Source organism: Lampris incognitus, chromosome 3 (genome assembly GCF_029633865.1).
Source record: "Lampris incognitus isolate fLamInc1 chromosome 3, fLamInc1.hap2, whole genome shotgun sequence".
Classification (NCBI taxonomy): domain Eukaryota; kingdom Metazoa; phylum Chordata; class Actinopteri; order Lampriformes; family Lampridae; genus Lampris; species Lampris incognitus.
The window spans coordinates 37,242,168-37,261,170 of NC_079213.1; the positions used below are offsets into that span (position 1 = coordinate 37,242,168).

Sequence of the window (19,003 nt, forward strand, 5' to 3'; positions counted from 1 at the left end):
ATGGATGGGTGGATTATCTTTATTTTATGGTTTTTTTTTTAAAGTTTTATTCTGCTTAATTAATTTTGTCTTTATATACCATTTTGTATTGTTTGTGTAAGTGTTTTATGTCTCACGTAGTATCTGTTTATTCTATTTGATGTTCTATAATTGTAATGATTGCCTTACTGTTTGTAAATTCATTGTTAAATTGAAAAGAAAAAAAAGTTTGTCTTCCATGTTGTCTCCACTCGTGTCGTCACCGCCAAAGAAAGCCCGCCTCTGAATTCCTTCGATCGGACAATGGGGAGAAAAACCCGCAAACGACGTTGTGGCGCTTCTCTGCCTACATTCCCCCCCATTGGCTTGGCTTGGCTGGAGGTGTTCAGTGCGCTGCGGCAAGGCCGAACTGAAAAGCGCACAGTAACGCAAAGTAAGTACGCAAACGCTTCACTCTCATTGAAAACAATTACAAAAACCCGCCGCAGGCTGCTGAAAGGCTCTCTGTCTGATCGGGGCCGCTACAACATTGTTGTCATTGTCCCTCCTGAAAATAGAAACAAACGGTTCCTACCTGACTTCAGGTACATGCGTAACGAGGCAGGCGGTGGGCGTGCCGTCATGTCGTCATCCTTTCCCCACCCCCCTCCCCTTGTCTGGGAGACAACACGGTTCCCACCAAGCAACAAAATAATTATTGATGAGGGTGCGTAATATATGTCACGGTGTTACATTGCTCGCCTGCTGTACTTGGTGTTTACGCGGAATGTTGAAGAAGGAGCACAATATTTTGTTGACGTTTACCTAAGTTGTGTTGTTCCACATCACAGGAAGTGTGCGGGGTGTTTCCTCTGCCAGTTCGGCTGACGTCATACACAACAAACGGAAGTATCCTATCTCTGAAGACCCGAGCGACACCGCTTTCCACTCCGCTCCTGTTTTTAGCGACTTTGTAGTGGCACCGAAACCGAGCCAGAGGACTCCTTTAGAGGGGGGGACAACCGCTGACTTCCCGTTTTCCGTTGTTACCAAACGAAACGCGCGAATTCGCCGTCGCGGGACTGTCATGAGCCCGGTGTCGGGATGGCGTCCTTTCCGAGTTTGTCCAAGAATGTTCGGCCAGCCGAGGAGGAGAACGGCGAGCTGGATCAGTCTCTCCAGCAGATGCTGAAGGCCATTGCCGACGAGCGGAACCGTCTCAGCATCAGACAAGAAATCAGCGGACTCGGTAAGGAGGTTCGGCTAACAGGCTACCAGCTAGCTACCTCGTCCGAGGTGGTCGCGGTTATTGTCCAGTAGATCAGTTGCTTGTGTGGCTTTAGAGGCCAGGTGTCTTACAGCCATGTTCTGCCATGTGGCTTTACAACACTGCTGCACCCGCCTGGTTCTGTGTGAGGGTCATTTCTGGCCCGTCGTACTGCAGCGATCACACGACATCGAAAACCATGGCGGAGAACACCAGTTGATCCCCGATCCAGCATCACCTGCACCTGCCTGCTGAAATGACACCAGGGGTGGCTCTTTACATTAGCATGAATCAGCTTTACTTGTCTTGGTGTATATATATATTGCTGTTGCGACCTACACGATACAGTTCTGGTCAAGTGTTGATTGAAACCGTCTGCAGCTAGATAGACATCGTTTAAACTCCAAGAAGAATGTCATTTTCCTCTGGATGTGCCATTTGCAAATATGTTTTTACTTATGATCATAGTTAGTTGTTCTTGGTGCAGATGGTCTACAATATAGGTGAACTTGGTGCAGATGGTCTGCAATATAGGTGAACTTGGTGCAGATGGTCTGCAATAGGTGAATAGGTGGTATAGGGTCACAGCGCGTTCTGCCTGGCAACTCTCAACTCAGCAGCCACTACACCACTGCGGGAGATGTGTTTGCATATTAGTGGTTTACCATCAGTGCACACAAACAGGAGCCTGCTCAGTTTATAATGGGATCCATGTAATATTAAACCAGTCACATTTTGTAGAAAGTAAATTATCTTGTAGAAGATGGTACAGATGAATGTGTCTTTGTCTTATCACCATGAATATACTACAAAGTCAAGTGAAAGAAAACCATTTTCATGACTATCTCATGCAGCAGCCCCCCCCCCCCCCAATGAACTGGCCTTGTTTGCAGCACGTGTGTTAATGATTAAACATGATTGTGGTCTGTGGCTGCCCGTTGTTCTGTTAGGGCGATCAATAGTGCCATGTTCCCCAGGCATGACATCATCACGGCACATGGGGCTGCTTGGCTTGTCTGACAGCCATAGTTAGCTCGGCTCGGCAATGTTTTGCTTTTTTATGAAAGACTCGGGGTTCAGGGTCAGCTGTTGTTGTGATCATTCAAAATTGATCCTCGCTGTCACCGAGTATAACTTTTAAGTATGAATGTTTAGCCAGTTTACCACAGATTCACCCCATCTTCAACAATCGAACCCGCCAGGGTCAAGTTATTGATCCTGTCATCTGTTGTGGTGTGGGATTTCTTAGGTTATCAAAGGTCAAAGTGCACATGTAAGATTTGTGTTTCACATAACCAGAACGTGTTTGTCTTACCTGCAGCACAGCTTTACATAAGAAATGCCCTTAATATTGTGCCTTATAAAGCCATCACGGGCTAATTTTTGCCTCCTACCATTCAAACTAGATCTGTGCCAAAAGAGTTGTTGCGAGTGTGTGCAATGCAGACACTGATGTGTGCATAGGTACATGTGTGCTCTAGACGGTACCATGTGGTTTTTGTTGTGTTTTGTCTTTAGTTCTGTTTGTCCCTGTGTGTATTGTGTCCGCTCCTTTCGTTTGCACTACTGCTTTAGTTTTGTGTGGCTACCAGATATACTTTCTCGCTCGACCACTTGGCGTTGGCATCATGCGTTGCCCCACTGACTGGACTGTACCCTGCTGAGATTTTGAAGGTGTGCACAGCTGCATATCTGTGAACCTTATAGCAATCAATGGTTACCCAGAAACCCCTTCTCAGTGACGCTTCTCAGACGTTTACTTGTTTTCTACAGAGAAGCAAGTCCTGGCCACTAGAACGACCAAGGCAGTCATTTTGACCATTTTGGGTTTTCAGTTTAATAACTTTACAGAAAAGATACAGACCTGCTGCTCCCTGAATGCTCCTAAAATTGCATGTATATACCTATGGAACTCTCTCCCACAAGACATTCACAACACTGACTCTCTTTCAGCCTTCAAATCCCATCTCAAAACGCACCTTTTCAAACCGGCGTATTCAGTCTGATCCACATTTCATTTAGTTTTGTGCAGATGAGGATTTTATACTTTTGTTAACTTTTTATTGTCTACCCTGCTTTGTTTTGATTTTATGCTGTCTGATACAGTGCTGCTGGTTTTTTACTGTGTTCTGTCAGGTGTCCTTGAGTGCTCTGAAAGGCACCCACAAATAAAATGTATTATTATGATTATTATTATTATTTCTTTCGTGTTTCCTGTTTTACATACTATAGAGCCGGGTCCAAACTATGGACCTGAGGCACTATAAGGCAGATGTCACTTGATTGACAGTACTCGTCGTAATATGTGGGCTGTTCCGAGTAGGGCGATCTTCTGGACTGCACAGATGTTGATGTTGCCTGGGATACGGTCAGTGAACTTTTCCATCCCCTTCATGAGTCCTAGAGCTCCAATGACCACTGGCGTTGTTTCGATCTTCATTCTCCACATCCTGTTGATTTCAGACTCCAGGTCTTTGTACTTAGTCAGCTTCTCTGTGACTTTCACTGAGGTGTTTTTTTCTGATGGTGTTGCCATGTCGATGAGCATGCACCTCTTTTGCTTCCTGTCCTTGATAACGATGTCGGGCTTGTTGGCTTTTATCTCTCTGTCAGTGTGGATGGGTTTGTCCCAGAGGATGTGACGTCATTGTTCTCACTGATCGTTTTTGGCAGATGTTCGTACCTCTTCTCGGTCGTCTTGATCTTGTAACTCCTGCAGATCTTCCAGTGCAGGTATGCTGCTGCCTTGTTGTGCCTGTACATGTACTCGGTCTTTGCCAGTTCCGGGCAGCCTGAGATAATGTGGTCGATGGTTTCTTCATACATTCCACAGATTCTGCATTTTGGGTCTGTTCCGTCTTTGATTATGCGATGGTGATAGGATCTTATTATTATTATAACTAACATATGTAATGCATTAATATCTCAGTTGGGTATTTATCTTGACAGAATATAGAGTTTAAAAACCGTGGCGGTCATTTTGACCGCTCATGGTCGTTCTAGTAGTTTTTAAGTTGCGGTCGTTGTTTGGGGTTGTTTCAATATGTATTTTCAGTTCTTTTTTTACATTTCACGTTTTATAGGCCTTATTATGTTTGTTAGATTAGCAATATGTGTTTTCCGTTTTGTTTTTCAGGTAATATTTTCACCCATTCACTTTTTAAATTTTGCTGTTGAAGTTCGCCCATGTCTGTCTGAAGTTTGAATTGTTTAAAATAGTATTAAAGTTGTTAAAATGTTAATTGTGGTGTCAGTTAGTTTCATAACAGACACACTAACATATGTAATGCATTAATATCTCATCTGGGTATTTATCTTGACAGAATATAGAGTTTAAAAACCGGCCGTCAATTTGATCGCCCATGGTCGTTTTAGGTAGGCGTGAAATCCACTAATAGTGCTACTGAGCAAAGTGGGCCCCTGTGCCGCAACTACAACACTTCACATCACGTGAGCTCCCTGTCAAAGCCACCATGCTAAAATGCGAATGTAAACATCAGGGGTTGGTCATGTAAACACTGGAGCCTTCTAAATATCAAAAACTGAGATTTTCTGAACATCTTGGAGGGTAACTTTTGTCAACAAAGTCAGTGTGGTCTAAAAACACACTGCATCTACACAAATGACATACGTACAACTGTGCAGATCAGCTTTAACACTGCATTTTTTGAGTGTTTTCCTATTTTTTATGAATCGGTAAAAAATATGCATTTAAATCTATTTTACGGTCACCCTACTGTTAGGTTATGTTTTTCGATAGGAATGTGAAACGGATCCTGCTTGTCCACCTCCAGCTAAACAGGGTAAAAAAAAACATTGAAAATTAGGCGCGCCCCCGCCGTAACCGGTCACGGCCAGAGCGTCCACGGGGTAAGGCATTCATTAGGCCACCCTTACCCGAGGGATAGTGGGTGTAGATCGGTGTAGTGTTCAGGGACTCGTTTTTGTCCAGCGACCCTCTGGCCCATCCGGGCGCCTGCAGCCAAGCAACCGAAGGCATTCTCCCTACGTCTCCTTCGCTGCCTGGAGGTGGTAATGCAATCCGTGCGAGGCTTCAGCGTGTAAAATAGCGAGAGCAGCCGACACGCATTTGAAGGAAGCTGGTGTTACAACTATCTCCTTCCTGTGGAAACGTGAGCCAGGGGAAAGTTATTGGACAAGAGTTCTGGCCATATGCCACTAGGTTAATCGGGTGGGATAAGGGGAAAAGCTAGAACTACATTTATATATATATACAAAAATTAGGCCCACCCACACCTGTTGATCTTTGCAAACGTAAGAGAAATGGCCCTTGCAAGTTGTTTCAAGTTTCAAGATTTTATTCATCAAATGCTCAACAATACAGTGGTGGCAGTGAAATATATAGGCATGAGATGGACCTCAGAAAAGCTGAAAAATATAACATTTGAATTTAAGGTCAAAACTAAAATCCATCCATCCATTATCCAAACCGCTTATCCTGCTCTCAGGGTCGCGGGGACGCTGGAGCCTATCCCAGCAGTCATTGGGCGGCAGGCAGGGAGACACCCTGGACAGGCTGCCAGGCCATCACAAGGCCGACATACATACAACACAGAACACACACACACACACGCATTCACACCAAGGGACAATCTAGTGAGGCCGATTCACCTGACCTACATGTCTTTGGACTGTGGGAGGAAACCAGAGCACCCGGAGGAAACCCACACAGACTTACCAGTGTCAATCGCAATCTCCCCGCCTACTTAGTCAAAGTCCTGGCTCACCCCGTCATCCCCCCCCCTTGATTTAATGGGTTGTATCTGCACTCTTGTACCCAGTGGCCTGTTTCTCCACAAATGAAACGGGTTTTCTTTCCTGATCCTGGGAGGTCCGCGTCCCTGTCCTCCCCCTCGAACCTCGTCTCCTTCTCCCTCTCCCCCTTCCTTGCACTACCAGGGGCTGTGCCAACTGCAGCTTCTCCATCACTTCTGTCTTCTTTCTCTTTTCCTCTTTCTGTTCTTCTACCTTTTCACCATGTTTTACCTCATGTAGTATCCCCTCATTTCTGTTCTTCTACCTTTTCACCATGTTTTACCTCATGTAGTATTCCCTCTTTCTGTTCTTCTACATTTTCACCATGTTTTACCTCATGTAGTATTTCCTCTTTTTGTTCTTCTACCTTTTCACCATATTCTATCTCATGTAGTATTCCCTCTTTCTGTTCTTCTACATTTTCACCATGTTTTACCTCATGTAGTATTCCCTCTTTCTGTTCTACCTTTTCACCATGTTTTACCTCGTGTAGTATTCCCTCTTTCTGTTCTTCTACCTTTTCACCATGTTTTAACTCATGTAGTATCCCCTCTTTCTGTTCTTCTACCTTTTCACCATGTTTTAACTCATGTAGTATCCCCTCTTTCTGTTCTTCTACCTTTTCACCATGTTTTACCTCATGTAGTATTCCCTGTTTCTGTTCTTCTACCTTTTCACCATGTTCTACCTCATGTAGTATTCCCTCTTTTCTGTTCTTCTACCTTTTCACCATGTTTTACCTCATGTAGTATTCCCTCTTTCTGTTCTTCTACCTTTTCACCATGTTTTACCTCATGTAGTATTCCCTCTTTCTGTTCTTCTACCTTTTCACCATGTTCTACCTCATGTAGTATTCCCTCTTTCTGTTCTTCTACCTTTTCACCATGTTTTACCTCATGTAGTATTCCCTCTTTCTGTTCTTCTACCTTTTCACCATGTTTTACCTCATGTAGTATTCCCTCTTTTTGTTCTTCTACCTTTTCACCATATTCTACCTCATGTAGTATTCCCTCTTTTTGTTCTTCTACCTTTTCACCATGTTCTACCTCATGTAGTATTCCCTCTTTCTGTTCTTCTACATTTTCACCATGTTTTACCTCATGTAGTATTCCCTCTTTCTGTTCTACCTTTTCACCATGTTTTACCTCGTGTAGTATTCCCTCTTTCTGTTCTTCTACCTTTTCACCATGTTCTACCTCATGTAGTATTCCCTCTTTCTGTTCTTCTACATTTTCACCATGTTTTACCTCATGTAGTATTCCCTCTTTCTGTTCTACCTTTTCACCATGTTTTACCTCGTGTAGTATCCCCTCTTTCTGTTCTTCTACCTTTTCACCATGTTCTACCTCATGTAGTATTCCCTCTTTCTGTTCTTCTACCTTTTCACCATGTTCTACCTCATGTAGTTTTCCAAATCCTTATCAACACAAACACACACATTCTTACTGGTGGTCAGAGTAGTTTGTATCTTGGGCAACAACTTGTGAGTTGTAGGAGACGGTGCATTCTGAGACGCCCAGCCGCTACATCCATAGTCGAGGAGATCCAGGAGGACACCTGTCTGGCCCCACCCACCTCTCTCTGTTGCCTGAGGTAAGTGAGTGTGTGTGTGTGTGTGTGTGTGTGTGTGTGTGTGTGTGTGTGTGTGTGTGTGTGTGTGTGTGTGTGTGTGTGTGTGTGTGTGTGTGTGTGTGTGTATGTGTATGTGAGAAGACATCATACATGTCACCATAACTTCATGACGTGATGAAGATCTTATTTCCTCTCAGGTTGCAGCCGGTGGCAGGAAGAGGAGGAGATGTCGAGCATACAAACCTTCTGATGATGGCGAGACATTTGTACACGCTGCAAGTGCGGGTGATGAATTTCCACTGCGAGTCCTGTCTGTTGTGTGCTGTTCACACAGGCACAATTACACACACGTGGAGATTCTGCTTATTTTTTGAGATTTGTTTGTAGAAAATTAACATCTTTTAGATGAATATTGTATTTCTGTTGTTTTCATATGATGTGTTTTAATAAATTAATTTCTTCAAGAGAGTGGTTTTCCTATGCTGTGTCCATTGGCTTATTGTGTTAAACACAATAAAAATAATTGTGAAAACATAATAAAAAAATCAAAATAGCTTGGTCGGGCGTCTCTACAGACACAGTTGGCCATGTCTGCGGGTGGGAAGTCGGGTGTGAAGAGTGGGGTAATTGGCCGAGTACAATTAGGGAGAAAATGAATAAAAGAAAAAAATGCTGAAGGACGAGTCAAATAAACAGGTATCAGCGTTTTACCACGTAAATATCTTGTCTCATGATTGTTTTGACAGCTAAATACTACTACTTTATGTCCACCAGCCTTCATCATAGTGAATATGATTTTTTTTAATTGAAATCAATAGGCACATCAAAGGTAATGTACCCTATAAGAAATAAAAGGCAGTATAAGCATAAATATTAACTACATTGTTAATTGATATGAAGATAATTACTAACAGTAATTTCGGCTGCTCCTGTTAGGGGTCGCCACAGCGGATCATCCGTTTCCATCTCTTCCTCTGCATCTTTCTCTGTCACACCAGCCACCTGCTTGTCCTCCCTCACCACATCCATAAACCTCCTCTTGGGCCTTCCTCTTTTCCTCTTCTCTGGCAGTTCCATATTCAGCATCCTTCCCCCAATATACCCAGCATCTCTCCTCCCACATGTCCAAACCATCTCAATCTTGCCACTTGCTTTGTCTCCAAACTATCCAACCTGACATGTCCCTCTAATATACTCGTTCCTAATCCTGTCCTTCTTCATCACTCCCAATGAAAATCTTATCATCTTCAGCAATGCCACCTCTGCCTCCTGTCTTTTCATCAGTGCCACTTTCTCCAAACCATATAACATAGCTGGTCTCACAACCATCTTGTAAACCTTCCCTTTAACTCTTGCTGATGCCCTTCTGTTACAACCACTCCTGACACTCTTCTCCACCCACTCCACCCTGCCTGCACTCTCTTCTTCACCTCTCTTCTGCACTCCCCATTACTTTGACCAGTTGACCCCAAGTATTTAAATTCATTCACTTTTGCCACCTCTCCTCCTTGCATCCTCACCATTCCGCTGTCCTCTCTCTCATTCACGCATATGTAGTCCGTCTTGCTCCTACTGACTTTCATTCCTCTTCTCTCCAGTGCATACCTCCACCTCTCCAGGCTCTCCTCAACCTGATCCATACTCTCGCTACAGATCACAATGTCATCCGCAAACGTCATCGCCCACGGAGACTCCTGCCTTATCTTGTCCGTCAATCTGTCCATCACCATTGTAAACAAAAAAGGGCTCAGAGCCGTCCTTGATCTAATCCGACCTCCACCTTGAACCCATCTGTCATTCCAACCGCACACCTCACCACTGTCGCACTTTCCTCATACATATCCTGCAAAACTCCTACATACTTCTCTGCAACTCCCAACTTCCTCATACAATACCACACCTCTTCTCTTGGCACCCTGTCATATGCTTTCTATAAGTCCACAAAGACACAATGTAACTCCTTCTGACCTTCTCAATACTTCTCCATCAACATTCTCAAAGCAAAATCACATCCGTGGTGCTCTTTCCTGACATGAAACCATACTGCTGCTCACTGATCGTCACCTCTCCTCTTAACCTAGCATCTATTACTCATTCCCATATCTTCATGCTGTGGCTGATCAACTTTATGCCTCTGTAGTTGCTACAGTTCTGCACATCACCCTTATTCTTGAAAATCGGTACCAGTATGCTTCTTCTCCACTCCTCAGGCATCCTCTCACTTTCCAAGATTGTGTTAAAGAATCTAGTTAAAACCTCCACTGCCAACTCTCCTAAACACCTCCATGCCTCCACAGGTATGTCATCTGGACCAACTGCCTTTCCACTCTTCATTCTCTTCATAGCTTCCTGCACTTCCTGATTCACTATCCCCACATCATCCAACCTTCTCTCTCTCTCATTTTCTTCATTCATCAGCCCCTCAAAGTACTCCTTCCACCTTCTCAACACACTCTCCTCACTTGTCAGCACATTTCCATCTCTAGTCTTTATTATCTTAACCTGATGACCATCCTTCTCAGCTAAGACCCTCTGTCTAGCCAATTGATACAAGTCCTTTTCTCCTTTTTTAGTGCCCAACCTCTTATACAACTCACTATACGCCTTTTCCTTTGCCTCTGCCGCTTCTCTTTTTGCTTTATGCCGCATCTCCTTGTACTACTGTCTCCTTTCTTTATCTCTCTGACTATCCCACTTCTTCTCTGCCAATCTCATCCTCTGTATACTTTGCTGTACTTCCTCATTGCACCACCAAGTCTCCTTGTCTTCCTTCCTTTGTCCTGGTGACACACCAAGTACCTTCCTAGCTGTCGCCCTCACTATTTCTACAGTGCTTGCCCAGCCATCCAGCAACTCTTCACCACCATCCAGTGCCTGTCTTAACTCCTCACTGAACTCCACACAATAGTCTTCCTTCTTCAACTTCCGCCATTTGATCCTTGGCTCTGCCTTCACTCTCTTCATCTTCTTGATCTCCAAAAACATCCTACAGACCACCATCCAATGCTGGCTAGCTATGTTCTCCCCTGTCACCACCTTGCAATCTCCAATCCCTTTAAGACCACGTCACCATGTGTTCCTCACCATACGCCTTTGCTTTTGCCACCTCTCCCATTTACACGGCATCTCCTTGTACTTCTGTCTGCTTTCTTCGTCTCTGTGACTCCCACTTCTTTTTTGCCAACTTCTTCCTCTCTATACTTTCCTGTGCTTCCCCATTCCACCACCAGGTCTCCTTGTCTTCCTTCCTCTGTCCAGATGACACACCAAGTACCTTCTTAGCTGTCTCCCTCACTATTTCTGCAGTAGTTGCCCAGCCATCTGGCAACTCTTCACTATGACCCAGTGCCTGTCTTAACTCCTGCGTGAACTCCACACAACAGTCTTCTTTCTTCAACTTCCACCATTTGATCCTTGGCTCTGCCTTTACTCTCTTCCTCCTCTTGATCTCCGAAGTCATCCTACAGACCACCATCCAATGCTGCCTATCTATGTTCTCCCCTGTCACCACCTTGCAGTCTCCAACCCCTTTAAGACCGGCCTCCTGGGCGTCCGGGTGGCGTGGCAGTCTATTCCGTTGTGGAATCGCCGGTTCGAAACTCCGTGTTACCTCCAGCTTGGTCGGGTGTCGACACAGACACAACTGGCTGTGACTGTGGGTTGCTGCACTAGCGCCCCCTCTGGTCAGTCGGGGCGCCTGCTTGGGGGGGATGGGGAACTTGGGGGAATAGTGTGATCCTCCCACGTGCTGCATCCCCCTGGTGAAACTCCTCACTGTCAGGTGAAAAGAAGCGGCTGGCGACTCCACATGTATCGGAGGAGGCATGTGTTAGTCTGCAGCCCTCCCTGGATGGGCAGAGGGGGTGGAGCAGCGACCTGGATGGCTTGGAAGAGTGAGGTAATAGACCAAGTGCAATTGCGGAGAAAAAAGGGGAACCCCCCTCCCCCCCAAAAAAAGACCACGCCTCCTGCGTAAGATATAATCCCACCTATGTGCACCTTCCTCCGCTCTTATACGTCACCCTGTGTTCCTTCCTCTTCTTGAAATATGTATTCACCACAGCCATTTCCATCCTTTTTGCAAAATCCTCTACCATCTGTCCTTCCACATTCCTATCCTTGATAGCTGCCCATCACCTCCTCATCACCTCTGTTCCCTTCACCAACATGCCCATTGAAGTCCGCTCCAATCACCACTCTCTCCTCCTTGGGTACACTCTCCACCACTTCATCCAGCTCACTCCAGAATTCTTCTGTCTCTTCCATCTCACACCCAACTTTTGGGGCATATGCGCTGATAACATTCATCATCATATCTTTCATTTCCAGCCTCATACTCATCAATCTGACACTCTTCACCAACACTCTTAACCTCCAACGCAATCTTGACATACTTGTCCTTCAGAATTACACCTACCCCATTTCTCCTCCCATCCACAGATGAAGATAATTTGAAGTTGATATTTTTTGAGTATTATTGCATACATTGTATTTGTTGTTTTACTGTAGATGTACATCTTGCCCATCAACTATCACTTTATTACCCATTTGCTAACATAATGGAAGAGTTGATGCCCTAGAAAGAAAATATTTTGTGTTGCTTAAATGTAATATATTGCAAGATGTACAATTTCTGTTTTACAAGGGAGAAATATCTTCTCATTTTAACTCAGAGACAATAACCTCACGTTTCTTTTTAAACTGATCATTTGTATGTAGAATCATTAGTCATCCAGTTTGACGTCCAGGTGGTAAGATTACACATGCACAAAAAAGACTACAATACACATACAAAAGACTGAGCTCATGGTTCTGGCTTCCAAGGCGTTGCTCCGGAAAGTTGGAGATCTTCTCCTCGACGTAGATGGCTGCTACATCTGCCTATCCCCAGAAGTCCACAAACTTGGTATCATTCTTGACTCCACCCTCTCATTCCAGTCACACATCAAAGCCATCACCAAATCTGCTTTCTTTCACCTCAAAAACATCTCCAGACTCCGGCCATTACTCTCAGACTCCGTGGCAGAGACCCTCATTCATGCGTTCATCACTTCCTGTCTTGATTATTGCAATGGAGTCCTCCTGTCTGGGGTACCTATCAAAGCCCTAGACAGGCTTCAGTATGTGCAGAATTCAGCTGCCAGGATGCTCACCCCCACCAAGCCCTGGCATACATCACTCCCACCCTTGTCCACCTTCACTGGCTCTCGGTCAACTCGCGCATTTCTTACAAAATCCTCCTCCTTACCTCCATGTCCATACCCCCCAGTACCTTTCAGACCTCCTCAACCCCTAGAGATTTTAGATAGCAGCTCACTAATTCTTCTAAAAAACGCTGCCTTAGTTTAGGAGGGTGGTATACCATGAGAAGGAGCATTACAGGAGATGCAGAATTTACAGCCAGTGCAAGATATTCAAAGGATGGATAGTGACCAAAATAGAGGCTTACATTTTAAAAGGTCATTATATAAAACTGCAACCCTTTCACCTTTCCCAATGGACCTAGGACAATGCAAGAAGCTGTAATTAGGGGGCGAGGCCTCAATAAGTTCCTTACACCCAGTTTGATTGAGCCACATTTCTGTTAGCAGGACATAAATCCAATTTATGAGAGGTTTTATAACAAACGTTTTTTTAGTGAATGGTCTAATATTTAAGAAGGCTATCTTTAAAGTAGAAGGAGAAGTCAGATTGGTGGGCTGAAATCTATAGGGCTTTATGTATAAGACATCTGGTTGGTCTCTTAGGTATAATTTTATGTGTGGTGTTGTAACTAGATTTATGATTCACTGCTACACTAATGAGGAGTGTTAATGAGCTTTGATATTAATAGGGAGTGAACTCGCAGGCTGTCAGGAGATGATGCCTTTGCAGGATTTAAGAGTCAGTTCAACATTCATGGAAAATAGGTGTGAATGTTTGGATGAAGAAGCTCATGCCTGAAAAGTTCACTCCTGTTCAAGTTGGTCACAGCTTATTCTACAAAGGGGATGTACATATTTCTACAGTAACCTTTAAGCCAGATGTGTTGACTCACATGGCTGAATTTGACATCACCAAAATGCGAGGGAGGACGAGGTCCTGAAATGATTACCTGCTTGCTGGTATCAAGTAGTATGCCTGTCACTTGGTGACGAAGTCTGCCTTCTCCTCTCACGTGTTTCGCAGATCGATGTTCAACCAATGATACGCCTTCTCCCCGTGAACTGAGTAATGCCCTGCATGCCTTTTCCCGATTTTCTTGATTGTGCCCAGGTGTAGTAAATTTAGAGAGTCCTTTAAATGAGGAGACCAAGCAGGACCTTCACACAGAACGAGTGTGGCCACGGTTGGCTGTCGCAGCCGCCTACCCGGAATCCCGCATCCACCCGACGAGGGACGAATAATCCAATGAACTAGAAGGCGCTCCCTGAAGAGGAGACCGGATGCCTCGGACTAACAAAATTGGGATGAGTAGCCTACATGGAGTATAGGAATCCTTACAGTATTGGATTATAGGAACCTTTTGGACTATTGATCTAGAGACACTGTTTGGAATGTTTTGTAGCCTATAGGAAAACCACAAAAGACACTTTTTATGGACGTATTTCAATGGACAATTCTTTTAAATTGTTTTTCTACTTTTTCCTTAAATAAATTGCTACCTCAAGAAATACCTATTGTTGGTCGTCTGTCCTGAAATTGCACTGGGGCGCAAAAGAACTTGAGCCACCTCAATTGTGACATTTGGCGTTGCGTCGGCAGGACGCCCAGTGCTTTTCAGGAAGATGAGTAATCAGGAAGGACAAAACATTGCAGCTCCCCAAACAAATACAGTGTTAATGCCATGGATGATGGGAGCACCATGGGTGCCTAAATTTAAAGGGGTAGACAATCTCACTTCTTATGCTGAATGGCAAGACCAAATTCAAATTCTGATTCGATCACAAATGTCAAATCCAGAACAACAGCTGGATTGTGTGTTGCATGCCTTAGAAGGTGAGGTGAAAAGGGAGATCCTGATTCTACCTGCTGTTGACAGAGCTAATGTGACTCAAATTTTTAAGTTTCTCCAAGAACTGTATGGGCCAAGTACACCAGCAGCTTGGCTGAGGACCCGTTTTTTTGGATGCAAACAAGGGGAAATGGAGGCCATTAACAGCTATACTCTTAGACTGAAGGAGCTGGCAAAAAGAGTAAAGCAGAACAAAGGTGAAACATTAACAGACACTGTTCTACTTGAGACTTGGCTACAGGTGTTGGTGGCAGGCCCGGTCAGCCAAGAACTTTACAAACAACTTCGCCATGCCCCTAACATGTCATTTGCCGAGGCCTCTCGGGAGAGCCAGGCCTTGGAAGGAAGTGGCCGGACATCTAGGGGGGAAGCGCAGTGTGCTGCACCTGGCTACCAAGCACCTCCCAGGCCTATCAACATGGAGAAGTGTAAGAGGGAAGTACGGACGGAACTACTGACCGAAATGCGAGATGAAATGAAAACCTTAACCGACACCTTGTCCGCAGAGATTCGTACCCAGTAACAGGCTGTCCAATACCCGATAGACTACTAGGAGAGCGTGGTGCTCCAAAGCGGGGTGACAGAGCTGTCTCAAACTACCAGTGGGACCAGAGGGGCCGCCCCATCTGCTATCTTTGTGGGAGAAGTTGTCACATTGCAGCAAGCTGTCGTCAAGGTGAGCATGCACCGGCTTTAAACTATCCCCTCCCAGCCACTGTAGGGCAAGTGGCTGGGCCCTGTCCATCGCCCCAACCCCCACCATTATCCTCAACTCTAGTTGGAAACTGCCCATCAGTATCAGTCGAAATAGGAGGTGTCACTATCCCATGTCTATTAGACACAGGATCTCAAGTAACTTTGTTTAGTGAATCTTTCTTTCATAAGTGGATTCAAAACCAGACACGATACGACCCAAAAGACATCGACTGGCTGACTTTGAAAGCTGCTAATGGCCTGTCGATCCCATATGTAGGATACGATGTCTTGGATTTTGAGGCAGGAGGGGTAAAGATCCCCCAAAGGGGAGTGGTCCTAGTAAGTGTTAGGAATGAATGTGATCACTGCCTGTTGGCAAGAACTCTTTGGAGCTACTCCCCTTCAACATGTTAAGTTTCAGACCACCATGAGATCTGAGGTCTAGAAGGAGTGGGAGAAGGCATTTACGCTCTGCAACAAAGTTCAGGAAGCTGCAAGAGGGGAAGAAGTAAGCCGTACCGTCTGCCTCCGGCCACAATCACCAGTCCTTATCCCCTCGGAAAGTGAGATGGTGGTATGGACTGAGGTACGTGGCCCTGCTGTAAAACAACCATTTTGTGGCTTAGTGGAAGGGATGCAGGATGAAGCGTAATGGCAGGTTGCTCGGGCCTTGGTCCATATTGAAGGGAATCATTGTCTGGTGTACGAAATGTTAACCTGTATCCTGCGGCGCTCCCTCAGGGCCGGCCCCTGGCTACCATCTACTCCATCGATCCAGAAGACATTAGAGGAGAAAAGGACATCACCCTCAACCTAAAAGAGCCCCACACCATAGAGGTGGGAGTGACCAGTACGACCCCCGAAGCAGCCAGATCAGCAGACACCGTGGCAGCGGAAGTCTTGAAAGGGGAGGATCTGATCCCAGCTCAGGCTGAACAACTCTCGGACCTGCTAAAGAGATGGGCCAAGGTGTTTGCATGCCATGAGGGTGACTTTGGCCGTACAGATGCAGTACTCCACAACATCCCCACAGGCACTGCCCCACCTATTAGAGAAAGGTTTCGCCCGATTCCTCCAGCCCTCTACCAGGAACTGTGCAGCCTTCTGAAACAGATGCTGGATGGAGGAGTGGTGCATGAGAGTGCCAGTCCGTGGGCTGCGCCTATTGTCCCAGTAAAAAAGAAGAATGGTACGTGGCGTTTCTGCGTCGACTGTAGAAAGCTCAATGCAGTGACCCACAAAGATGCCTATCCCCTCCCCCGGATTGAGGAGTCCTTAACCACCCTAAAAGGGGCTGCCTGGTAGTCCACCTTGGACCTTGCTAGTGGCTACTGGCAAGTGGAAGTCGACCCCAGAGACTGTGAGAAAACAGCTTTCACCACTCAACGTGGGCTGTTTGAGCTTGAGCGGATGCCATTTGGACTCTGTAACGCCCAAGCCACATTCCAGAGACTAATCCAAAGGTGTTTGGGGAACCAGGTAGGAGAATCGCTGCTCATTTACCTTGATGATGTGACTGTCTATTCCCCAGATTTTGAAATTCATCTAACCCATTTGGAAGAGGTGTTTGAGCGTCTCTGGAGCCATGGATTGAAACTACAACCCTTGAAGTGTCACCTGTTCAAAAAACAGGTGTCTTACCTTGGGCATGTGGTGGGCAGTCAAGGGATCACACCAGACCCTGGTAAGGTCAATGCAGCAAAGGACTGGGTCACCCCTACTACAGTCAGTCAGGTAAAGTCATTCCTTGGCTTTGTAGGTTATTACTGGAGATTCATCCCCAAGTTTTCCATGATTGCTGCACCTCTCCATAAGCTCCTTGAAGGCCAAAATTCCAGCTTGAGAAAAACCAGTGTCCCTGTCCAGTGGTCCCTAGAGTGTCAGACAGCTTTTGATACACTGAAGAGTAACCTTTTGCAACATCCTGTTTTAGCGTATGCGGACTTCTCTCTCCCCTTTAGACTTTACGTAGATGCTAGCTTCCGTGGGCTGGGGGCAGTATTGTCTCAAGTCCAGGATGGACTGGAAAGGGTCATCGCCTACAGTAGCCATAGCCTGATCCCGACAGAGTGAAATGACCAAAACTACGGCTTATTCAAGCTGGATCTGCTGGGACTAAAATGGGCAGTAACTGAGAAATTTAAACCTTAGCTGTGGGGCTCCAAGTTCACAGAGTATACAGACAATAATCTACTTGTCATTTGCATACAGCTAACCTTGGGGCAATTGAGCAGCGTTGGGCCGCAAAGTTGGCAAATTTCCAGTTCGACATAAAGTACCGGCCGGGAGCTCGCAACATCAACGCCGACGTCCTCCCCAGGCTCCCAGAGCAAGAGGGCGAGGAGATCCAGGTCCATGCTGTTGGAGGGACTCTAGTAGACAAGCTTTGTGAACAAGGGGAAGAGACACCCATAGCCCAGGCTGAGGGAGGGATGGTAGTAGAAAAGGACCCCCCAAACCTATGGCCCTGGAGTGTTTGGCAACAAGCCGATGAGGCCCTTCGAGCAGTGGGAAAACTGTTAGACCAGGGCCAGCCCCTAGATGCTTCAAGACGGCAAGAAGTACCCCAGCACATCAAAAGCATCCTGCAGGAGTGGAACCTGCTCAAAAAAAAGGGAGGGGTTGATAGTCAGACAGGTACTAGGTGAACAGACAGGAGAACAGCCTATCCAGATTGTCGTCCCTAAGGGGAAACGGCAAGAAGTATGGCGACACTACCACCAAGCACTACAACACATGGGGGCAGAGAAGACCCTATCTGCATTACAGCAGGGTTTCTTTTGGCCAGAAATGAGAGCAGATATCCAAGAATGGACTGGCGAATGTCAGCAATGTGTGGCGAGTAAACTTGGGCCCTCGACTCATGCGCCCATGATGCCAGTAATCACTAGTGCCCCGTTGGAAATGGTGGCTATTGATTACCTGTCCCTGGGTCTCCCAGGTGATGCATGTCCCTACTTATTGGTGATTGTCGATGTATTCTCCAGATATGCATGGGCAGTGCCAACAAAGGACCAGACAACCCACACCACAGCTCAGGTACTATGGAAACATCTCTTCCAAACTTTCGGCTGCCCAGAGCGTCTCCATAGTGACAGAGGGGCGACTTTTGAGTCAGTGGTGGTCAAGCAGCTTTGTGAACTATATGGGGGTACAAAAACCAGAACTAGCCCATACTGGCCGCAAGGGAATGGGGCTTGTGAAAGGATGAACCAGACACTATTGACTCTGGTAAATACATTGAGCATTGAAGGGCGTCAGCACTGGGAGGAACAATTACCCGCTATCCTACAGGCCTATAATAACACAGTCCACAGTGGAATGGGGTACACTCCACACTATATAATGTTTGGTAGATGTGCACGGTTGCCCATTGAATGCACCCTTGGAGTTAATTTCCCCGTACAGGTAGATCAGTGGACCAGTGGGTGCTACATCACCACGAGGTTCTCTTGGAGGCCTATGAGAAGGTGGGGAAAGCTACCAGACGACAGCAGGCGTACGACCAAAGGCGCAGGAACAACAGGCCACTTGCCCCACCCCTACTACCTGGTGAGCGGGTGTTTGTTCGTTGTTTCCGTAGGAGAGCACATGGAAAACTGGCAGATTGTTGGGACTCTAGACCCCATGTGGTGGTGGCCGCTCTACGGTCGGGCCACCCAACTTACCGGATCCGCCCCGAAGGAGAGGAGGGCCCTGAGCGGACCATACACAGGAATCACCTGCGAGCCTGTCCGGCA

At 46.0% G+C, this 19,003-nt stretch overlaps 1 protein-coding gene across 2 annotated transcripts in view; it reads left to right on the plus strand.

Moving 5' to 3' along the window:
• Positions 1-878: 878 nt before the first annotated feature.
• The window catches only part of kiaa0930, a 69,714-nt gene continuing 51,589 nt past the window's right edge, over positions 879-19,003 (plus strand). For both annotated transcript variants that reach the window (XM_056277391.1, XM_056277392.1), the window contains exon 1: positions 879-1,207. In XM_056277391.1, coding sequence (XP_056133366.1) covers positions 1,063-1,207 — 145 coding nt within the window. In that variant the 5' untranslated portion in view covers positions 879-1,062. The remainder of the gene's footprint in view (positions 1,208-19,003) is intronic.